The 23,651-nt window shown below is 40.3% G+C and overlaps 1 protein-coding gene across 4 annotated transcripts in view; it reads right to left on the bottom strand.

The window, feature by feature from the left end:
• Positions 1-23,651, bottom strand: part of PID1 (phosphotyrosine interaction domain containing 1) — an 84,949-nt gene that overhangs the window by 45,835 nt on the left and 15,463 nt on the right. For 3 of the 4 annotated variants that reach the window (XM_027650752.1, XM_027650755.1, XM_027650753.1), the window contains exon 2: positions 5,821-5,967. In XM_027650752.1, coding sequence (XP_027506553.1) covers positions 5,821-5,967 — 147 coding nt within the window. Of the gene's footprint in view, positions 1-5,820; positions 5,968-10,939; positions 11,092-23,651 lie in introns of those variants that run through there. The other variant, XM_027650754.1, reaches the window with a different exon arrangement.

Here is a 23,651-nt window from a genome sequence, read left to right as displayed (position 1 = left end):
CAAAACCAACCCATTACAGTAACACAGTAGCAGTGCAGTAGAGGGGAGCCATTTGTCTACAGGTCAGTTGGCCAGAACAAGAATTTAGGGGCTGGGGAGCAACAAAGGGGCAGAGAAATGAGGCTGATGTTGTTACCACCAAAACTGTGCTGCATAGGCTGCTGGGCTGCATGAAGCTGGAAAGATGGCTCCTCAATTTGGACATTTTCTGAATGTTGAAGGGCCCCCAGACACAGTAGACGGGGAGCATGCTGTCCCCTGAAAGCTAAAGTGACAACATATTTGGCCACCGCCATGGCTGTGCTGATTAGGGGGGGGCACTAGGGTGGCAGAGGTTGCATAGGCCAGAAATGCTGGGCAGAACATCTTGGGAAAGTCTGATCTAAAGGGAAAAAAAGCCAAAGAACAACACACTAAGTTTTAAAAGTGCAATGACCAACAAAAGCAACAACATAACATTACTAAATTTGCTGTAGAGACATCTAGGGTAGAGTAGAAATGGGGTATTTTGCAAGTAAGAGAGTCCTGCTGCAAGGCCTTTGCAATCAAAATTAACAAGGCAGAAAACCAAAAATAGGCAGTAATATCCAAGCAGACATTATTCCTAAATGACTCTCTTACACAAGGAATTAGAATCAGGCTTAGCAGGGCAATTTTAAAACAATGTTTTATTTCTTTAATATGTATCCCAAGGAGAAACACTGTATTTCTATAGATCCTAACAGAATCACAATCACCATTACTCCCTATTCACCCTATAAGCTTATTGCAAGCCTTTCCATTGCAGACTAACTTCCAGGCTCTGCTATGCTGGGGTACATCCTATTGCTCAAAGCATGTTGGGACAGTTTCACATGCAGGAAGAATTATTAGTGGGGCCCACAGGTGATGGAATTGTCTCTAATGGTGGAAGTGAGTTTTGAGAAAAGAAGAAAAAGGGGAGAAAAAGAGGAGAAAAAGAGACAAAGGGAAAATGAAAATTCTTGGCAGCAGCAAGCAAGGCCAGGAGAAGAGCAGCAACAAGGGTAACAGGCTGCTCCAATGGCTTTCCTGAAGGGGCCAGAGCTGCAGCTGCAAGAGAGCAAGGGCAGACACAGGTAAGGAAAGGCCCCTCAAATGGTTCCCAGTTCTCCCAGAAAACACCTCAAATCCAGTTCATAGACTGACATAAGTGTAACAGCACCAGACGTACCCCAGAGGTGCAATGGTCAAAGCTGTGTGCCCAACTGCTGACACTACACAGTGCCAGGGAAGCACAGCTGCAGCACAGTCCCACTGTGCTCACCAGCCCTCAGCCAGCCTAGTACAGGAACCACTTTCATTTTTGTCTCAGGAGTGAAGCTATTAAGCTTTTCTGAAAGACCAAACTCCATTTATTTACATTACTTCTTGGCTATTTTTAAATCTGTATCAGCATGTGCAAGACTTGATTTTAAAACACCATCACCACTCTAATGCCATTGATACAAATTTTTAAACAAGACTTTCATCAATCTTTACCTAAGACACACCATGAGAGAAGTTTCAACATCATACCTTCCACAAAGCCTGAATTAATAATTTCACCAAGTCAATCCGACAGGCAAGTAACAAGTATCATTCCTGCAAACACCATATCATTAAAATATATTTTCACCCTTAATAAAAGCTACTCTTAAAAATGCAATTATTTGCACTGTTTATGCTCCTCTCATCTCAGCCTCCCAGGCTACTGAGAAAAGCTTGTACACTGGTGAGAACTGGAGGAATGAGATTGCCTGACCCAGGGAAGCTACTGACTATTCAGCACTCACTTCACTTTGAGGAGCCTTCCAATAGAAAGGGAAAAAAAAAATTAAACCTACTACACCACTTCAAAAATCACAGACAGCATTTTTAACCTCTGTCCTTTTACATTACTGCAGCAGTGCCTGGAAAAGCTAAAGCAGGAGAGAGAGAGCCACTTAGGCAGCTCCCTTCGTGCCACCATCATGGCTCAAAGGGACAGAAATCAAGAAACATTAGAATCAGTGTAAGCCAATTAGGACATTAAGGAAGAATAAAACATGCAGAACTTAAAATCTGTTAAAAGGCATGGAGAAAGCACACATTTCTGTGTAGAGAGTAACTTATTTTCTGGAGATAAGCCAGATTTTGCGTTTCCATCTGGCAGAACTTATTGTGATAAGGGATAAGGAGGTTATCAGCTGAAACAGAAGAGTACACATTTGATATGAAAGACCTACAAGCAGGACAGCCACAGACTAATCAAAATCCTTAGGATCTGAACAATAATGGACACATTTTTATATACAGACATCTAAATCATACTCATACCCATATAGAAAACATGCTCTATTAAAATAAAATCAAATTAGGAATCTGGGATTGAAAGTGTATTCCAGATAGTGAGAACAAAAGATTTATTCTCACTTTTTTAAGTGTTTCCCCAGTAATGGGTGGTTTATCTTAAGCTCAGACTTGCCATTTACAGATATACAATAAACCAGTTTGGTTTTTTCATTCTTCAGAGGAGCTACCAAACTTAACACTTGGTGGCCCAGTATTCACAAATGCCATGTCTCTTGCAGGGAAAAGGCAGGATGCACAAGAGTATCAACCACAACTCCTAGAGAGAAGACAACCCTCTGGGCACTGCATCCCACTGCCCTGCCCCGGCAGGCTCGACTGAAGGAGGACAGGAAGCTGCAGTTCCTCTGGGGCCAGAGACCTGCCTCTCATCTGACATTCACCATGGCTCAAAGAAAAGCAAATGACCCCCAAGGAAAAATAGAGTCTGAGTGCTTTATTGTACCTAGAAATCCTGCTCTGCTTTAGGCTGAGTGGGGCTGCAACAGTTCAACCCCAGGGTGCACAGCTGTCTCCCGCCATTTGCAAGCAGGACTGGTAGGGAAAGGAGGGAAAGGGAAGCAAGAAGGTGTCCTTTGGGAACTACAGCCTGGAGTCAACCTGTCTGACTGAGCAAACTCCAAAATATTTTTGCCTAAAGCTCTGTGCTGCAAACCTATGCTAATGCTATCCATTTCTCATGCTTGGGGAAATCATGCCCACACGTCTAGAAGGGTGGGAACGGCGACAGCACAGACAACCCAAGCAGGCAGATCCAGACATGCAGTTCCAGGAGGAATGAGTCTTAAGCCTTCTGCTGTAAGTAAAAAATATATTTTAGGAAACATGATGGCAAAAAAGTTGTGTCAGATCTGAAATTGCGTAGGAAAGAGAGGCTCTCTGAATTTGTTCAACTATTTAACTTTCCAGATTTGGTGGGGGTTCCCTCTAGATTACTTCAAGCAAGACATTTCTCTGCTGTTTTTAAAACTATCCCATTCAATTAGAGAATGAGATTAGATGTCAGCAAGAAAGTTTTGTTCTTCAGGATTCAACAGTTAACTCAAAATGAAAGCAAAAAGAGAAGTCTGATGAAAGGACAAGGAAAAGAGCAATCATAGAAGGAAACCAGTGCCCAGACATCTGAAGAGCAAAGCAATTGCTTGTGTCAAGTTCCCATAACAAGATGGTGCCAGCTGAGGCTTATGTTAAAACTGTGCAATAAAATTAGATGTCTGGAGCCTCTGTCAGAAGAATGATGCTATCTCATTAATGGGATTACATAGAAAAATTGGAGGGATTTCAGTCAAGAGGAATAAAACGATTAAGGATCAAAAGAATGTGACTCACGAAAGCAAGTAAAAACTGGATGCTGCACTCTTGCCTGAAAAGCCCATGTCTCAGAACCAGAGAGGTTTGGTGGTACCAGTGACACCACAGCATCTACCACCTTACATCTGGAATAACAGGAGTAGATCAGATCTCATGGAGAAAAATCTCATATTATAAAATCCTAGTTTTGTTACAGCAACACTATTATCGTATCACTCAGTAAGAAACTAATAATCAGAGGAGAAAGAGGTGCGGAAGGCTAATTACTTATAAACAGCTGGCAGATACAAGCCCCATAAGAGAAGAACACATTTAGTGAGGAAAAGGGTGGAAAGGGAAGAAAGAAAGAGGTTGTGACTACAGAGACTGGGTAAAATCAAAGCTTTTCGGTTAGAACAGGAGAGGATTTCTTAGCCACAGCAACAACATATATGTGCAGTCACCTTCCTAAGGAGGGTACTGAAAATCACAACTGCTGAATCACCTGAAGAGGGGCTGGCCACTACCCCAGAAACATCATCATGAGACTCCAGCTTTGGCATAAGCTACAGAGGAAGAGGAGAAGGCAAAACAGTGCAAGAAGGAAAATGGGAGTGTTGTGGTAGCAGATGTTCCCTAGTCACAACTAGTATGTTACACTGCAAGAAAAATAAATAAATAAATAAAAGAGATCTAAATATAGAATGAGATTCTGTTCACTGAGGCGTTCAACATCTCTCCACAATTCACCTTTTTGAATCGAAGGACTGTAGGTTAAGTAAAAAGGTTCATTTAAATTCTACACACATTCACAAAGATAAACTGATTTCAGAAAGCATTATTATGTCTGAACTCTCTCACTAGGGGTGAAAGCCAGATACTTTGTGAATCATTTTGATCATAGCTAATATTCTCTAAAAATTCATTAGATGTCAACATAAAGGATAAAAGACATCACCATGGAAGAGCAGATGCTACGAGCTACCATACAAAGCACATTAGGGTCACTTCCCCTGCATTCCTCTGCATCAGCACAGGCCAACACCCAGCAGCAGTCTTGTTCTTGGCTATCGTGACGGGCAAAAAGTCGAACAAAAATGACACTTCCCAAGAAGAAACTTTGCTGAGAAAGTGCCAAACCTGGAAGTACCCAGGTACCGTATGCCAAGAGAAGCAGGGGAACACACCATAAAGCAATTTCTTCCAACCTCATCTCACATCAGATCCCCCAGCAAGGAAGAGCATGTGTGCACACATTTGTGCATACACACTGCCAGGGCAGGGGTTTAGGACGTGTAATTGCACTGTGGACCTATCCAGTATATGTAGCAGCAGGCAATGGCTCTTCTAGAGTTCACACTTTACAGAGCAGTGGAGGCTGAAGCCCAGTTCTCTCCATTTTTACTAAGACCCTCAAGGGCATATATCCCAGTAGGGTGGATACTCCCTACAACTGACAGCCAGGCTGCATGAAGAGCAATCAGTTGCCAAGCCCTGACGGGCAGCACAGGCCAAACTGGTACCCAGCTCAGTCTACAAGGCCGCCCACGGCTCTGCAAGGCTGGGCGAGCTCTGCAATCAAGGAAAATGGCTCCAACAGAAGATGCAAACAGAGCAGATTTGTTTGCTATTTTTACATGGTTTCTTACCACAAAAGAACACACTCAAAGCTCTTAAGCCATTAAACTTTTAAAAAGAGGAATAGTTTTTTCAGAAGCTGTGCTTTGATGTAACTGGGCAAATTCATCTTGTTGCTTAACCAAATCAAGACCTAAGTCTCCCACTTCTTTTTTTTCTTTTTTTTACTTAAAAAAAAAAAAAAAAAAAAAACCAAAAACACAGGCTCACACCCCAAAAAAAACTAACCTCAAGTTTTTAGTTCTTGCAGAAATAACGCCTGTGTTTAAAACAGGCAATGTTCATTACAGGCTGTTAGAAATCCTCCACAATTTGCACCATGGCACATAACCCAAATCTTTTTCTCCTGAAACCCAAAATTTCTGGTCAGAAATTCTAAATTACTCGTTTGATTCAGAAGCTTTATAGTAATAGTAGCACCTAATGGGGTTTCCAGAACAACAACAATGACCATGTTGGTTACTTTGGGCTCTTTGGAGCTTTCACAAATACATGGGACACTTCCACAGTGTTCTCATTTCTTAGGTTTATACTTCCGAGTACCTTGCATCCAGTGTGAGTCCGGGTCTTCATGAGGGGCGTTGTGGTGCACAGCTCAATGGCTTCTGGTTCGTGGAAGATCACTGTTGGGAGAGGCTCTTTACGAAGAGTTAGGACATTCAACTTAGTCTTTAACATGGTCTGAAAGTGCTAAACAGAAAAAGAAAAGAAATTATCTCCAGTTATAGTGCAGAAAAATGAGAGTTAATAGTTGGACGTGCCTGCAGTTTCATTTGCTGTTCAATGCCTTGGAAGTTTTCATGGGGAGAGTTAACAAGTTTTATAACTTCAGAGCATTCACTATTACTGTCAACAATGTGGATACTGCTTTTCACTAAAAAAGACATACACACACAAAATGAGAGGATTTATTACAATCTATGTGTGTTCCAAAAAGGGTCTAAATTCAATCTCTGATCACTCACAGGCATATTACAAAATTGTTCATGGACCCACTTCCTCTACTAATGTCCACAGGGAGGGAATAAGAGGGGATCAAAGAGCATTCAAAGAACTATGGATTTATCCATTCTTATTCTCTTTCCTCTATACTTAAATCTCATCCCACTGACCTTTGTAGACATTATCATTCCAACTGAAGTAAATGCCTCATTGGTTTGCCTTTATCATGTGAATTTTATATTCTCTTCCTTTGTAAGCAATAGTTCCTGTAGTCTCCAAAGAAAATGTCACTACAGTACTAACGAATAGATGTCACTCAAAACATGTCACTTTCTATAACAGACTCCCCAGGCTTCGGTGAAGAACTATCCAAGTGCATAGTAAAGTCATCAAATTAAGTTTCTCAGCAATTGCTTAGAGTGAAGAAACTGAATCCTTGAAAGATTTCCAAATCAATTTTGTGGAATCAGGGGAGTCAGAGAAATTTTTCAACATTTAGACGTTTCTTTGTACTGACCTTCATTTGAAAAACTGAACATTTTCACTCGGTACTACATATCTCAGGGGGGTAACACACAGATATGAACCAAATCAATGAAGTACTCCCACCTAGTAACATACTGCAGCACCATCTAATGAAATATGAATTTATCAAAGCTTCATAACTCAACTCTTATCAATCAGCAGTTATTAGACATATGTGCAATGACTCCAGATTACTTTCATCAAAATTAAACCATTTGTTCTGACTTCAGATGGGGGATTCTTAAGTTGTTTTGCAGTCACCCATTTTCTCAGCCTCCCCTTCCCCTCTGCAAGGTAGACAAGCATTACAGGGTCTGTCTTGCAGCAAAAGAGATGCTAAGTGATTTCCCAGAACCATGCAAGTCTCTACCAGAGCTAGAAAATCAACACAGATACTTGCTGTTCAGTCCTGTGCTTTAAATGAAGAGAGTGCCTATTAAACATTTTATTTATACACAGGGGATAAATCAACTATTTAGATACTATGATGGTTTTCTATGGATTTTTGCATATATGCATACTCCATTGAAAATAAACTTCCTACTTTATTCATAAATACTTTACCATCAGCTAACTGAAAGCCTGTTAATACACTTTTAAAACAGTTTAGTCCTTAGTTCATCAATGTTTAGATCTAATACTTGTTATGATACTGGAACTACAGCACCTCAAACACTCTTAGAAGCATGTTCAAGGCATATACCCTAACAATCTGTGAAAATAGTACTTGTTTACCTGTCTCACACGTGAACTTACAGCCTGTTAACAGCAATACTTCAGGGCCTCTGCAGTGTTTGTGCAAGCATTTTCATCCCAGCAAAGAAATCCACTCATATTACTTTTCATCTGGCTCATATTACACGTTCTCCTATTCACTCTCTCTAACACAGCTCCAGCAAAAAAGTACTCCATTTAAGATGATTATACACTAAAGAATATTCTTTGATGTGTTTCTGAAGATAACAGAGCTCTTTGACAGCCAGGATTACTAAGCTTACTGAGAAAATCTACTTCATTTTACCTTTAAGTTGTGATTAACAGCCTTTTTTTTTTTGGAGTTTCCTAGGCTTCTGCAGTGAAGTTGTTAGCAAAGGCTAAACAGCAGATAAACAGCCATGACAAGCATAAAGCAAGTGGAAGGTCTGAGACGCTGAGGTTGAAGGAGCACCATCAGTTACCAACTGCAGCGTTGGGTTTGCTGGTCCCATTAACTAACTGCTGTCTACTACAACCGCAGCTCTATCAGCTTGACTTGATTTTGTATATAGGCTCTAGGTTTGTTAACCTATTGCTGAGGTTGTGTTTCTGAAGAAGAAATTACGCAGAAGGGAGAGGGTGCTGGAGGTCAGGCCCAGCCATGCGCAGGTCACAGTGATTCCCCACCTGTGACCAACCCTTTTCAAGCACTGGGAAATGCTGCATCCAGGGCTATCTCTTTCTTGCGGGTGCAGGGGATGGGAGAGGAAGGCAAAGATGAAAAACTTACGAAATGTATCCTCTACTCAAATTTTGAATCAAACCAGAGACAATAGTTGCAAAATATCAGATTGAAGAAGAATCTCTCCTAGCATTTAACTCCTCCCTCTCTTCAGTGCTGAAAGAGCTCTATTTCCACAGATGATCTGTTTACAGAGCTTTTCAAATAAAGAAGGTTGCTTCTATTAAATAAGAGAGGAAAAAACTCCATCTAGCCTCTCTGCGTTTCCCTTGGACTTTCAAAATGGTTGTTCTCCTTTGCTGGCATCTCTGTAAACTTCAGTGGGACTATTGACAGAAAGAGCAGAATTTGACCAAAACGAAGAAAAGTATTATAATTATCTACTTTTTTTTTTCATGTTGTAACAACCACATATACAATCTTAAACAAGGAAAAGACTACTCTCTGCCTTACAAAGGCAATTCAATACTTGTATGAGCAGCAAGTTGGAGTGGTTGGGTGCCAAAAACACTAGAGCACAATTGGCAGCAAGTAGATGATTAATTGCCAGAGAAGTGCAGAATGGATTGGGGGTGGACACAGAAATAGCCTCTTGCTTTGGAGCTCATGGCTAATGCAGACAATGCTGTGCTCCCTGCACACAGGTCATATAATGGCTGCCATAAGAAAATCAAATCTCTGCCAGGAGACACCACGCAGTGAGCCCCCAAATAAGCACATTATTGAAACACATGCCTAACTTTCACTATGTGAGCAGTCCCAGTAAAGCACACGTGGGTAGTCAATGGGATTATTCATGTGCTTCAAGCCAAGAACAGGATAAAGTGCTTTGCTGAACCGATTTCTTAGGTTTCCACTCCAAACTGGCATCTCCTGCAGAAACTGTTGGCGAAAGCTGACCTATAACAGTAGCCAATATATTTTTTGAGAAGAGGCATTTGCTCTCTGTGATGTGAACTCAGAATATTTCTTTAAAGTGCTTTAAGTTCAAAAAATTCTTGAAAAGCATGACTTTGGCAATTCAGGGAATAAAGGTTCAGGGAACCTTATACCATTCACATTTCATGTGCCAGAACCCCTAGGTTCATGTAGTGGCTCTTACACTGAAAACCATCAGTAGAAGACATTTTTAACTGGCATGACTATAACAATAGTTCAAAACTACGCATCATTCATTCTTTATCCATTTAAATGATGTTATTGATATGACTTTATGTTTGAAAGAAATCCAACAAGCAACATCAAAGTAAGAAATTAGCAGAAAGTTTTAAAATGCCTTGAGCAAACAAAAATACTTAAATGCCACAGAAAGGATTAGAGCTGCAATTAGCATTGCTGAACGTTAAATCATTCAGAGCAAAATTTAAGTAAAGCCCCCTATAACATTGGGCAATTATCTTAATTTAAAACCCTAGTTTTGCTTATTCAAGAATTTAAGTTTTATCAGTTTATTTTGCTTAGTTTACGAATCTTAATGGCATCCTTTCTCCCCGCAGAAGAAAACTGAAGGGGGTATAACTGGTAGCCCAAACCCATAGCAGGCTAAGACTGTCACTGCAGAGGTACTTGCCTCTTGCCTCCATGGTGACCTTCAAAGTGTTCCCTATTTCAGTGAAATCCCTGCCACCACTAACTCTCTAAGCTACCAGCTAATTAAACATAAGAATCAAGAACTTCTAAATTGTTTTCAACATATATTTTGTTATCAGATCAACAGTCACACATCAGCTCTAGACTAACTATTTCACAACATTCAATTTGCAAATTTTAGGTGCTATATATTTAGTTCAGGCACAATTTCTGTTGCTGTTAAAACTAAAAAGTAACAGCATTTGGGTTTTGGTTTAGTATGTCAGCAAAAATACAGTCACTTCCACAATTCACGTCAAATGTCTTGGAGAAAACAACTGTGATTACATACAAGGAAACGTGACTTGGAGGAGAAAAGTATGCACTGAAATTTGTAATACTAATGCCCTTTATCTTCAGGTCTTAACAAAACAGTCACTGCTGTTCACAATACTGAGCAAGTCTGGGCTTAGTGGATCTTTTAATTGTCATGATGGAAATGAAACAAGGACCCAAATTCAAAATCTAAGAAAGGGTTATATATTGGATGTTAATATAAAAATAACTGTCAAGAAAGAGGGGACTGTAATTCATTGTAATCTGTAATCCAGCAACAGGAGATAAGCAAAATAAACACATTTTACAGGCTAATTGGGTTGCAGCATGGTGAATGTAAGAAAGCCTTCAGCACCTTAGCCCTCATCCCCCATTGTCTCTTAATGACAGCATCACAATAAATATATGATAACCTGGCATCACATTTCCAGATGACCTGTATTTGGCCGATTTTGCCAAAGATGCACATTGAGTTCAAACCTGAAAATGACAGGATGTTAACTTCAAAAAGAATTATTCTAAAAGTTCAAAGACTCTGAACCACCGATTTGCCAGAATGAGAAGCAGTCCTCTGGGCAATCCTTCTACAGCACCTACAAAGGAATTCCCAGATGAAATCCACATTAGTGCATCAGCAAAAGATCAGTCCCAGAGAAATTCAAAAATAACCTCTATAATTTACTACCTCAGTGCAAGTACTTCTCTACCTTTGAAACACATTTAGTTCTGGAACGAAACCAACATTTTTCAACAGCATCCTACAGCAAGACAAAGCAGCCTAGGAGGGGAAAGACACAACCAAGTGCACTGAATTGCAAGAAAATTTTAGAAAATGTAAATGTTCCTTTTCACCTATTTCCAGTCTGTAGATACGAGGCTTCACTTTTACTCACGGTCAGAGGAGATGACAACACAGTAGACCTTTAGCAGTATGGTAACCCCCTCAGTGACATGAGCACAGCTGTGACCAGAGGACCACCCAACCCCAAGCCTCCAGCTTCTCAGAAAAGAAGAATTCTGATACATAACAAAACTGATCCATTTCAAGGCTTTGTTTTGTTTAAAGCAAATGCTGTCCAGTAGAGATAAATGTCACATCTGATCCATTTCTTGTTAAACAAATACTGTTAATACAGTTTAAATGCTTTTCCTCCCCGATATTAAACTATACAGTGCTTTATTTATTTATTCTTTACTAGCGGTTCATATAAACTTTGTACTGAGAACTACAATAAAACCCACTACAGAGGGGATGGAAGCACTTTGTCATGATAAAGTCAGAAATCATTTCATCAGCAACCTGCTTTGTAACAGGAAACTGACTGGCATGCACAAACCCAAGACCATGTCACAACTATTTATACTCAAGCAGATCCAGCCCAAGTAATCTTCTTGAAAGCAATCCAGCTCCAGAAATCTGGTTATTAAAAGCATCTCTCATCTAGCATCTCAAGACCTATATTTTGCCACCCTATCAAAGCAAATCCATTCAATCTCTTTCAGGTAACAGATGGTACTTATGGGAAAAAGCAGATAATTCTCTCTGACTTTATATCTCTCAATCACAAAGAAATGGCAACATGCACAAGTGGTAAGACAGACTTGCCTTTGGGCACCCTGTGTCACAATTTGGAAGAAGAGGAGCTTGGACAGGCCCATGGCACAACTTGGTGCAACTCAGTGGGCTGAGGGCATGGCACGCCAAGGGTCTTGGGACAAAGCACCTGGGAAATGTTGCTCCACACACATAAAAAAAACCAAAACCAAACCAAAACAAAAAAACCCCACTATAACACCACACCAAACAAAATCCCCAGCAACAAACAAATTTTTGTCACCCCTCCACACACCCTGCATGGTTCTGCTTTAGAAACTGAACCAGTGCCTGCCATCACTTCCCCCCTCATGTCCCTCTGCTCCCACCAACCCCCTCAGCAGACAGCAAAGAAGAGAGACAGGGGCAGCAGGGATAGTTTGGGCATAGAAAAGAGTGATCTGCATTTGCAGATCTGATTGCAGGGTAAGCTCTAATTTGTATGACAGGACAGCAAGCAGAAGATGGCATCAAAGCAAGCAGGACACGAGACTGGGGAAAGGAAAGCACCAGGAGAGGCTTGTAGGCAATACTGGCTGCTGCCAGGCAGAGACCCTCCTGGACTTCTCCTGCTGTTACTGAATGTAACAAGGCAGCCAAGCACAAAGCTATGATGGAAAAACCTATAATATACAGAAACTATGGATAGATGGAAGGGAAGGGGGAAGGGGAACACAATATTGCAGATGGAAAAACATGACAAGGTACAGAGAAATACAAGATCAGCTGAGTGTCAAAAGGCCTTTCAGCAAAGATGTTACTGAATCTTTGCACGCAAGCACCGAGAGTTATTCCATATTACTCCAATACCAGTTTGTTAGGAAATATTCTTCCTACAGTGATAAGACATATCTCATAAGTGCACAACTATCACGATTTCATAAATAAAACCTGCACTCCCTATGAAGAGCCTTGATCACACAGCTGCCTGTGTGACGGTGCTCACACTGTCTTGTTTTCCTACAAGTTTAAAGAATGTCTGTTTCCTCACAATTTAATTCATGTGAAACGTTTTGTTCTCAGACCCTGTGTACTTTGAGTTTGCTCTGGCTGGATGCCTTCATTCTGTTGCCAAGCTTATGCGATTCCAATCAGCAGGATTGCTGCCCAAACAAAACACAATCCCAGATACAAACACCCTCCAAACTGCAGGGAACTTCAGAGCCAGATGAGAATTTCATGATTGATCCTCTAACATCTCTCTATACTTAGTCAAACTAAATCCTGACCTAAACAAATCTAAATATAGAGGATATTCCAAGACTAAGTTTCTAGTTTAGCCAGAATTGCTCAAAACCTGAAGTCCCACTATAGAGATTCACAGCAGAGGAAGGAGTCAAAGACACTCATAATCATGAAAATAAAATAAGACATTCCTAAGACATCAGCTACCACTATTTTGGCCATAGAAATCATTGTTAATTTTCAAATTTTAATAACTTTGTCACAACTGAACTAATTCTCGTAACACACAAACCCAATTAACATAACTTTGTTACATATTTTATTAAATGCAATCATTGTAAATAACATTTACACTTGCAGTAACAAGTCTGTATTTTCTTTCCATCCCATTCCTGATGATGTTGATTTCAAAATATGCACAGAAGTCCAGCAAACAAAACCAGTCTGGGAAGTACATCTCCGTTACATGGCACTGAGGGAAAGTAAAGCCATTCCCATTATCTGCTGTTCATCATCTCATCACCAGAGCAGAAGTACCTCCCCAAAAGCACCATATCTGTGTGCAAGACTGGAATTTTAAACTAGATTACAATTTCAAAGATACCAGTATGCCAGAATTTCTCAGCGCAAGCAGAGGTATTTATCAGCTCCAGCATTTTTCAGGACAAATGGCAGTCAAAATACAAGTCCAAGACAAGAGAAATGGTTTTAAAAAAAGAGGAAGAGTGGAAATAAATTAAGAAATAGGAGATGACAAGAAGAGAAAGAACAAAATAGAACACGCAGCAGCATAGATATGTCAAGTTCATTCACTCTGATTTTGAGCTGACCCCTTAGCTGCTTTCCAACATATTTTTCTCCTAACATGAGTTTCCAGTAGATGTATTATTTGGTATAGTTGGCCCAATATTAAAACAATGGAATCCTGCAGCATGAAGGCGGCTGTTGCTTTTTCAATTTGCTCTTGGAGGCTTTCCAATAATTTCTGTGTCACAGGATGCTTTAAAAAGTTCTTTCTCCTCACTCTGTGCCTGGCAGAGCAAGCCCATCTCAGACAATACCTGCCAGACAGCCACCGCATTCCTCAATACAGCCTTTTCAAAACCAGCATTTCAGTCTGTCACTCTTCTCCTTAATTTTCTGCAATAAATCCATAACTTCGTAAGCAGTAGTTCAGTGACCTCTTTCTTGCCTTTCTAAGACTCATTTTCTGAGACAGGGAAAGGAACTTAATGACAAAGGCACCTGCTGCAAACAGGGAATCTGCCCTAATAATTTGCTAGAGGTAACAGTGTGTCTAATACTATGGAGAAAGAAGGGTACAAATTCTTAACGAAAGAGTGATATGTGTTGCTTAAACATAAACCAAATAAACTTCTGGTCTAATGAATTATTGTATTTACAGCTATAATATAATGAGAATCCACTCCTTCCTCTAAAGTTGTCCATTTTATCACTGAGTCCTCTGATGCTAATTTACATCACTGTCTTTTCCAGGTTGGAACCACCCCCAAGATTTAAGCCTGGCACTCCTGAGGGTCTCTGAGAGGGGGTCCTCCTATCTCCCATGGACAAAAGCCCTTTCCAAATGAATAGACCTGCGTCTTCAGCAGGTCAGCCTTTTTAGAAAGCCTTCATGAAGGTGTATCCTCTCAAACCTTGCAGGGCGTGAAGAAAGAAGCCTTGTGGCCTCCCTCCACACACGTCCATAAGCACTATCAGTACATGCCCCACAGCATTCCCAGGTGAACCATGTCTGGTTCTGTCCCATACACCTTTCTAAGGACACTTCCCCACTCACAGGCATTTCATCTCCTGTAATACTACTCCGTTTCTGCCTCCACTAGCAAATTATTCATCATGGGGAAACTCTGCCAGGATTTGTAGCTATACAAACCTTTCAGCAGATAATGCAGGATATAGACCAAAATTGGGTCCCACTGTAGTGCAAATGCATAACCACTATCCCCGGGGCAACTTCACACAGTAGGTCCACCCAATTCTTCACGCTGTGAATAAAAGTAGCACACTAGAGAGCCTACATCAGAAATAAGGGAGTCTACAGAAAGTGATCAAAAATACCTTTCTACAAAGTGTCTCATTAATTCAGCAGAGCTTTAGATTTGGATAATTGACAGGATTTGCACCAAGAAACCTTTACAAAAGAAAATCAAACCAACTCATTTACATTCCTTTTTCTGCTGCAGCTACCTTACTGGTTAAGGCGAGTCAAAACAGCCAGATGCAAAATTACTCTGCTTTTTCCAGTTCAGAGGGACTCAAGTAAAACGGCTGAGGATGGGGTTCCCCTTGGCTGGGGCCAACATAAAGCACCCACAGGTAGGACAGCCCTCCAACATCCACATCCTCCAGATATAAAGGTTAAATCTGCATGGTGTTTTCAAGGTTTTTCCAAAAGTAATTAATCTTTTGTGATGCTTCCATTTTTTTGGTTTTCAAAGGACAAGTCCTTAGCGGTTGACAGGAGGGAGATTAAGCTTCTGAGTTCTTGCAATTTAAGCGCTCAAACCCAGAGATACTCAGAAACTCCAGTTTCTCTATAAAAACTCAGTTTCTTCTTCTTTACTTGTCAGCAAAGTTCAGATAATTTTTCAGAAGCTTAACTAATCCCTCAGCTGAGTATTAAGTTCCAAAATGCTGGTGATTATACATATACATACATATCCACAGTTCTTAGAACAAAGAGGGGGAAAAAACCCTAGGAAAAAAAGCAAATCCCTCCAGAAAAGAAATAAAATATGCACTATGATATTCAACCAGATGCCCTCATCCCCCCAAGGCATGGTTAATATACTATCTGCCAGTACATATGGGACCAATTAAAAAGAGCTAACTCCTCACACAGGCACTGCAGCGTCACTCTGGAGGAATCCACAATCGATTAAACAAACTCATTCCAAGTAATTCCATTCTGGAAACACATGCTCATTCATAACCAAATCCCAGTCTTTAGGAATCTCATATGCCATGAACAAAACAACCCAGCTTCCACAGAAATGTCTGGCAATGCAATCTGAAGTTCAACAGGAACAGAACTATCCTCATCTTTACTGCTGCTTTACATGTGCTACTACATGCACCTATGTGAAGACTTGCTACTACTTCTTACAGTACTATCTCAGTCTTATAATTCAACATTGCCAATGAAATTAAGTGCATGGAAATATTAAATTGTTTAACTAAAGGAAACAAAGGAGTTCAAAACTATCCAAATGTTCTGTTCCAGCAAGATCACCAGAATAGGAAAACTTCACCTGTACAAGGAACATTGTTCAACATCTTTACATTGTGAAAGCTACTTTCTCTGTTTCCAGTAATTATACTCTTGCTTTTGTCCAGTCTGCTCCAAATGCTGGTCAACACAGCAATCAACTGCAAGTTTCCACACATAAAAAAGTTAGAGAATAAAGAATTCCACACAGCAACAAAGAGGAACACCCTTACTCTCAGTAGTCTCAAATTTCTTCCCTCCTCCATTGATTGCTGACCACCACAAACACCATCTATTCTCAGCCAATTTAGAACTTAAATAATTTTACATTAAAAAAAAAACAATTCTGTATCTTCAAGTTTTGGCTCAACTTCAAGAAATGAAGTTGCAAAAGAAAAGGGAATGTAGATGAGAGGGTTGTTTGGGGGGGTTATTATTAATAAATGTTTGTTCATGCAAACCCTGTCAATTATTGCAAGTAATATTTTAACATGTTTCAGACTTAGGGGAAAAGAAATAATACAGAACATCAAGATCCAGGGAAAAGGACATGGGCTGTTAAAGACCTGAGCTTCTCTAGTTGCAGATCTAATATATATTCCTGTAATACAACATGATGGAAGTGTTCTGAATACCCATTACATTTATGGTCTCCTGTGTACCTGTGTCAGGTAGCCAGTTAAAGAGATGTGAAAGAACCAACAAAATTAAAATAAATTAACTGTCTGCCCAGCATTCCCCCACTGTCTTCTTCGTTTGCCCCATTCAATTTAACTTAGAAGCATTACTGATGTAATTATTCCAGAAACCCTCTAAGCACAGAGAGCTGTAATTCTACAGGAGACATTAACAAGGTGGTTTTTATCAAACTTAATGCATCTGAAATCTAAATTATTTACCCTGAAAGAGAAGGGAGTGAAAGAATTCAGGGGCCTCTGATAAAATATTAAAGTATTGAATCCTGTGAATACATATTAGTCATTCCACTGGGGAAAAAAAAGTATCAAGACAAATATTTCATTTATAAAAAAAAGGCACGTATTTGGCTGAAAAAAATACTCAACCCTGATACAAAATGTTTAAGCAACTTTACAAATTCAGTCCTCTATAATTATACCAAGACTGCTAAAAATTCCACTTTCATAACTGCCACCACCAATAAATAATTGTCAAAATAAATTCAGTAGATTACCATGAAAAAATGTGTCTTCCACAGCTTAATCTTGCAATAATGCTTTTTATAGCATGCCTTTCTGCCCAGATTTGCAGCTCTTGTTATTTGCATTCTGATCACTAAGCACAAAGGTCATCAATCTTATAATTCATTTTTTTTATACTCTAAAATCTTCATGCTGCAGCTCTGCCAATGGCTTCTCACCTCTGCTTATCTAAGGTATTTGCATATATAATGGCCATACAGTTCTTTCAAAATATCTCCAAGCCATACTAAGTGATGCCAAGGACAGTAATCTGGCCAAAAGAAAAAGAAAAAAAGCCCAATTCTGAACATCTTCTGATATAGTAGTAACCAGACAAACTGTAAATATGAGGCAGATGGATGCGTGCATACAGGGATTCAATATGAGTCTCCAATGCCACTTCTGTATGGGTCAGCCCCAACTGTGCAATCAAAGACGAATCCACAGAAGACTTTTCAAGGGAATCTGTCAAGTTTCCTGGTCCCTTCCACAAATCCTTTTAGGAAAAGTAACTCTCTAGCTCCAGATATTTATTGCAGTTTCTTACCTTTGGAAAGCAAGGATCATTTAGAAAGCAATTAAAGTGAACACCAACCCATGGCTGGGATCATCAAGACCAACTACCCTGACAGAGTACCATCATCAGAAGGGAACCACAGTGGAGTGCATCCATCAGTGAAGCAACACAGCAAACAGGGCACAACAGGATCACAACTTCACCAGACTTCTGCCTCACCACCACACACTTCCATCAGAGCTTCATTTCAGCTGCTGAGATCCTGAAGACTGCCCCCTGCAAAGCTGCTCTGCCTACACCCTAATCATGAACGTTCAGCACAAAATGTTCCATGTGGGCACAAAATAACGTTTTGCCTCTAAGTCTCCACTTGGGAAGTCAGAGAGTGGTCAGAGTGGAACACTCAAAATGGGCATTTCTCTTGCTGAGTGGTAATTCTGAGCTAGATGACAGAGGGCTGTTTTCCTGCTTTCCAAGCATTACCATTATTTAAAGCACAGCCTGTAAAAATGTTTGTACTGTTGGTAAGTTACTTGGGAGACCACCACAACAAAAATATTTTTATTTTGAAAAAAATATGTCATTTCAGTCCAGTTGCAAAGATTGAAACAGATAACCTCAAAAGTGGAAAGTTTGGGGCAAGTTGTTAACTGAAGTCACAGATTTTCAGAAGAGACTAACTCCACATCAATTAATCACCACTAGCTCCCTTCCAACAGACCAACCTTTAATCCAGCTATGCTATTTTTAGTGTTAGATGGCTTTAGGAGTAGAAGGTATCCTTGTTTGATTTTTTGTTTTCAGTTTTGGATTCCAGGTTCTCTGGCTGGACCAGATTTTCAGATGACACTAGAAAAGCCTCTGAAACAACAACAGTCAAGTTTTGCATGGACAGCTATTTGCACAAGCCAATTCTACAGATTTACAAGACAATCGGCTAGATAAACATCTGTCTGCTCCATTCCCAGCAGCTGATGAGCGAAGGGGACCTTTGATCATGCAACAAAGCCAGTTCCCTCCTGGGTACAATCCAACAACCCCATAACTGAAGTGTTCTCAGTTCTGCTTTCACTGTTGGGTATCAGGTACATCTCAGTGTCATTCACAGCACAGCAAAGAAAATCAGAGGTTGAAGAGCTACAGTGACTCCCTGCAGAAACAGGAACACAAACTACCAACACTTTCTCTCATTCAAGCTAAGGGAGTGTATTCAGTAGTTATCCACACAGGATGACCATCGGTTTTGACTTTGACACGATGAAAAAATGTATGACAAGGGCATCTGCTTAAACACAGAATTTTTAAAAGAATTAATTTGTAGAAATACAGGTTAGAAATAATTTGAAAACCATGATAATCCACACAGTACTCCATTACTGCAATATAAAGATGTATAAAGGTATAAAGATTAAAAGGGAAACAGCTTCAGCCAGCACACAAAACAAGGCTATGTGCTATGATCCATTTTCCCTGTAGCATCTGTAGGAAGGTGATTAGTTCCAACTCATGCTCTATGACATGAGCACTTCCACTTTCATGTTTTATCACCATTATAGTAAGAAATTAAAAGGCTCTGGTGGCTATCACTGATGTTCCTAACCTGGCAGAGTAAAGTCATTCCTGAGGCAGATTTGGGATTGCCTTTTCTGATTACGCAGTAGACAAATCACAAATGCAGTTTAGTGTGAAGCTGCCAATATTTAATAGTGTTTAATGGTGCAGTATGTATCTGAGGGGAAAAAGGGTGCAAGCATCTATCTAGAGAACAAATTAGTTCATCAGTTTCCGCTGAGTTTCCCTCTTTACCTTCCCCCCTGAATGTGTGCTCCTGTGTTGGAGCAACATGCAGCTTGTGGGCTATTTATTTGCTGAAATACCATCTCAGAGACAATTCTGGGAAAGAAACGGGAGGTAATTGTGAAAACAGTGGTAGGAACATGCACACCATTGAAGAAATAAGGTACACAGGACACAGGGGTAACTGTCAGCGTTAACTTGGCAGAGCTACCTACGGCAACCTATGCCACCTGCCCCAGGCTGCATAAAACACTCCCAGAGCGTTGCTGCCCTGTAGTGGGTTGGGCAGTAGCCGGCCCGACTGTCTCCCACAGTTGTTTCATCATCAGTTGTCACAGAGGGTGGGTATCTTTCTATTTATTTAGCTCTAAGTGTGCGTGCACGGCAGAAGGAACGAGCAACATAAGGTTCATTTTGGCCTAGCCCATTCAGTTTGGAAGATATTCTTCTCCAGTTCAGCATATGAAGTGCTCTGGCTTCAGCCTCTTTTCTGTTTGGCACACAATCAAACCATATTTAGAGGAAATCCAATTCTTCTATAAAAGTTGTATCTCAATAAATTGTGACTTACCTCTCTTCCCTATCCACGTTCAAAGGGAGAGAGCAAGGCACACCTTCCAAAGCCATTCCCATTTAAACATTACTTTCCATCTGTACATGTTTCAACTTCCAAAACTGCACTCAGGATGAAAAAAAAGCACAGCAAAAAAAGCAAGGTTGTCTTACTGTATTATATTCACTTAATAATCATAAGCAATTTCTCAGGAAAGTCCTCCAGGCACAGTTTTAATGCTAAAGCAATTCTTGCTTCATTTTAACCATCCACTGATGCAGAGCTGATAGCCCAGCTCATTAAAATGTACAAGGCACTATTTCAAGAAATGCCATAATTTATCAGGCAGAGTTTAGTCACGCTCCACACAGCACCCTGGATGCACAACACCAACCGCCTTTGACACTTCTGGATCCAGCTCTGAAGTTCCTCCGCTTTGTGCTCAGCTGCCCATGGTGCATGAAGTCACAGAGCAAAGCTTCTTGCTACAGTGTCATCTTCTACCTGCAGTTCTTCAAGAGGCTTAGTGACATTTAAAAATGCACGAATCCTACTCGAGTGACAACTCATTCTTCAGGTTAAGCATTTGCACCCATATAACCAGCTACAAGCTCATTACAGGAGGGATGATTGGAGAGAAGATAAATATTGCAATCAATTTTTTTAAACTTTAGCATGAAAAGTCACACATTACTTTGACTAAGGAAAACGACAGAACTCTCAGTTTATGCTGTTGGACATCGGTTGTTGGTTAGTTGATTTGACAGACCAGTGATTAGATCTGACACCTTCACAATGCAAATTTCAACAGGCAATACAAGGAATTACCTGGGATGAGGTTCAATTTAGCCCCAAATTATTCTTTTGAGGGACTGTGTTTTGATTCTCACAAGTACTCCTCAACATATAGGAATGTCTATCGGTCTTTGGTCTCATGTAAGATGGGAATGAATTACCTCCCATACCCACTGGAAGGTATTCTTCCAAGAAAACAGGGATCAGAAGAAAGCCATAAACCCTTCCCAAGCCCTAATTACGAAGATGTGTGTTTGGGACCATACAACATATTGGCAGCCACATGATAACTTTATCAGGAAACTCAAGTGGTTTTGCTAAACTAGGTGCTACACCCAAGTGAGAAACTGCAAAACCTGTACCTTCCTGATCCACACTGACTCTGCAAACATCTCACTGCTCTGCTTAAGGATTTGTGTTGTTTTCCGGAAGAAAACCTTATTTTTAAACTGAAGCCCACTGGAAGGAGATTAATTGCCCTTAAAAAATACTTAACAACCTCTTTGCTTGTTATCAAGTGTCCCATACATATATGCCAGATGAGCACTGTAGATGTTGATAAGGCATTAAATAAACACTTCTGTTTAAGATACATAAGCTTACTTATGACTAGTTTGAGACACACAAATATTTACAGCTTACTCAATTCAAGAATCCTCTGCTCTCAAAATGTCCATTCAGCAACCCTGCCAGATACTGTTTCACAATACTACAGGCTCACTTATTCATAAACAAATCATTAACATTCTTGACATAAATCCATAGCGTACAACAAATCCCAGCTATGATAGTGTTTTACTATATTTGCTGTGCCCATCATGAATGGGAGTTCTGTTTTCACTAAAAAAAACACTCTGAACAAATAAAAGGCAAATTATTCTCTGCAAGAAAACCACCAGGATGAAATGCCTATGCACGGATTACAAACTAATTATCCAGTTCATACAGTAACAAACCTGTTTTCAGTTAGTGAAATGGGCTGCCACAATTTATGCAAGAAATTTTCTTGCTAGAACTCTAATAACTAAAAAACTCTAATAACTAAGAAACTCTGATGGTAAAACACACCATTACAGGCTTTTATAATTTCCTCAGCTAGTTGGGAAACCTTTTACACATCCCCATTCCTCCACATATGTGCACTAGAATCACTGAAAAGACCCTTCTAAAGCCCTTCAGCTTTCTTTCACTGCCAGAGGTTTATTTACAGCCTTGGATCAGAGGATTTCAGCCAAGCCCCAAAATATCTACATCACAACTTAAATCAGAGTAATTAAAATGAATGGAATAGATTAATGAATACAACAGGATCAGGCTTCTTGTTCCCTTTGAATATACTCCATATATTCAACGTAGGGCAATAGTTTAAATCAGGCTGTCCCCCAAAAAACACAGTCCACACGTAAATCGTCAAAAGGGTCTGTCATGAAGATAGCATCCCCCTGTACTGAGGGGCATGGAGGACATGGCAAGATGGGATTCCCTGCTCAGGGCTGGTCCATAGAAGGGAGTATGCTCCCACAGCACCTCCCAGGACAGATCACACATCATCACACAGCACCCAGCCATCGCCAATGGCCAGCCACCAGCAGAGCTGTGGAAATCTTGTGAGATTAAACCTCTACCCTTAATTCACTAATGCCTTGCTTGCCATATTTAAAGAATTAAACGCCTCCCTGAATGGCCATATTTAAGTAATTAAAAAAAAAAAGAGAGAGTGGAAGATAGTTAAGTTTCTGTTGATGCTCTTGGCAGATGAGAAATACGCTCACAAGAGCTGGACTTCTCCCTGGATTGATAAACATAAAGCAGACTGCCTTCTGTGCAGGCTGCCAGCTCAGCCCGGGGGATAAAAGATGTTTTCAGTTCCGGAAAAGATACATGAGCATTGAAATGCTGAATACTCAGCAAGGCCTCAGTCCCTTACTTACAGAGCACAGGCCTGTGGGCACCGGGGGCTGCTCACAGGACATAAAAATATGCATATGGCTGAAGTTTTGCAGAAATTAGACCTTTGTTATTGTAAATAAAGGCAGACTTTCATGGTAATTACACTGCAGTACTTTTGAGGAGCATGCCTCCTCTTTTTATTATTTCCATTGACATGGCTTTTCCATTTTAGCCTGCCTTAGTTCCAGTTTTGTGACAATTTCATGGCAGTACACTCATGTATGAATATATACAAGCATGAATAGCTTGTGGTCTTTAGGTTCGACTACTGAGGGCTGTTCTGCAACTCAGGAGAGCATGTTTACAGGATCTATTTATGGGTCTTACTCTGTACCAAGCCTTTGAAAACATTTCAAACCTATTTTTGCGAGAGAACACAGCTACCAAAAAACCACTGGGGTATTCTAACCTGGCTTTTGCTATCACAGAGCTCACCATCCCTAACAGCTCTTGCTTTCACCCCTGGTCTCCTGAAGTTGTAACATATCCATTAGTGATGGAAACCATCACAGGTGAAAGAGTTCAAGGGATGAATAAATTTAGAAATCTTCTCATTTGACTCCAGGTTTTCTGAGCATCTCAATCACAGTTTTAGACGTTGTCTGCAACAGTAATAGATAAAAGCCAAATTTAAAAAAGTAAAAACAACAATTTAAGACAGAAAATCACATGTAATAACATGTCTATAGAAAATGAGGCACTGCAGAAATCCCAGACTATGGGGGTCAGGCTAAGGTGATGC

The sequence above is a fragment of the Corapipo altera genome, unplaced genomic scaffold (assembly GCF_003945725.1).
Source record: "Corapipo altera isolate COAL_440 unplaced genomic scaffold, ASM394572v1 54, whole genome shotgun sequence".
Lineage (NCBI taxonomy): Eukaryota > Metazoa > Chordata > Aves > Passeriformes > Pipridae > Corapipo > Corapipo altera.
Note: the sequence above shows the minus strand (reverse complement) of the source record. Positions and strands in the feature narration are given on the sequence as shown.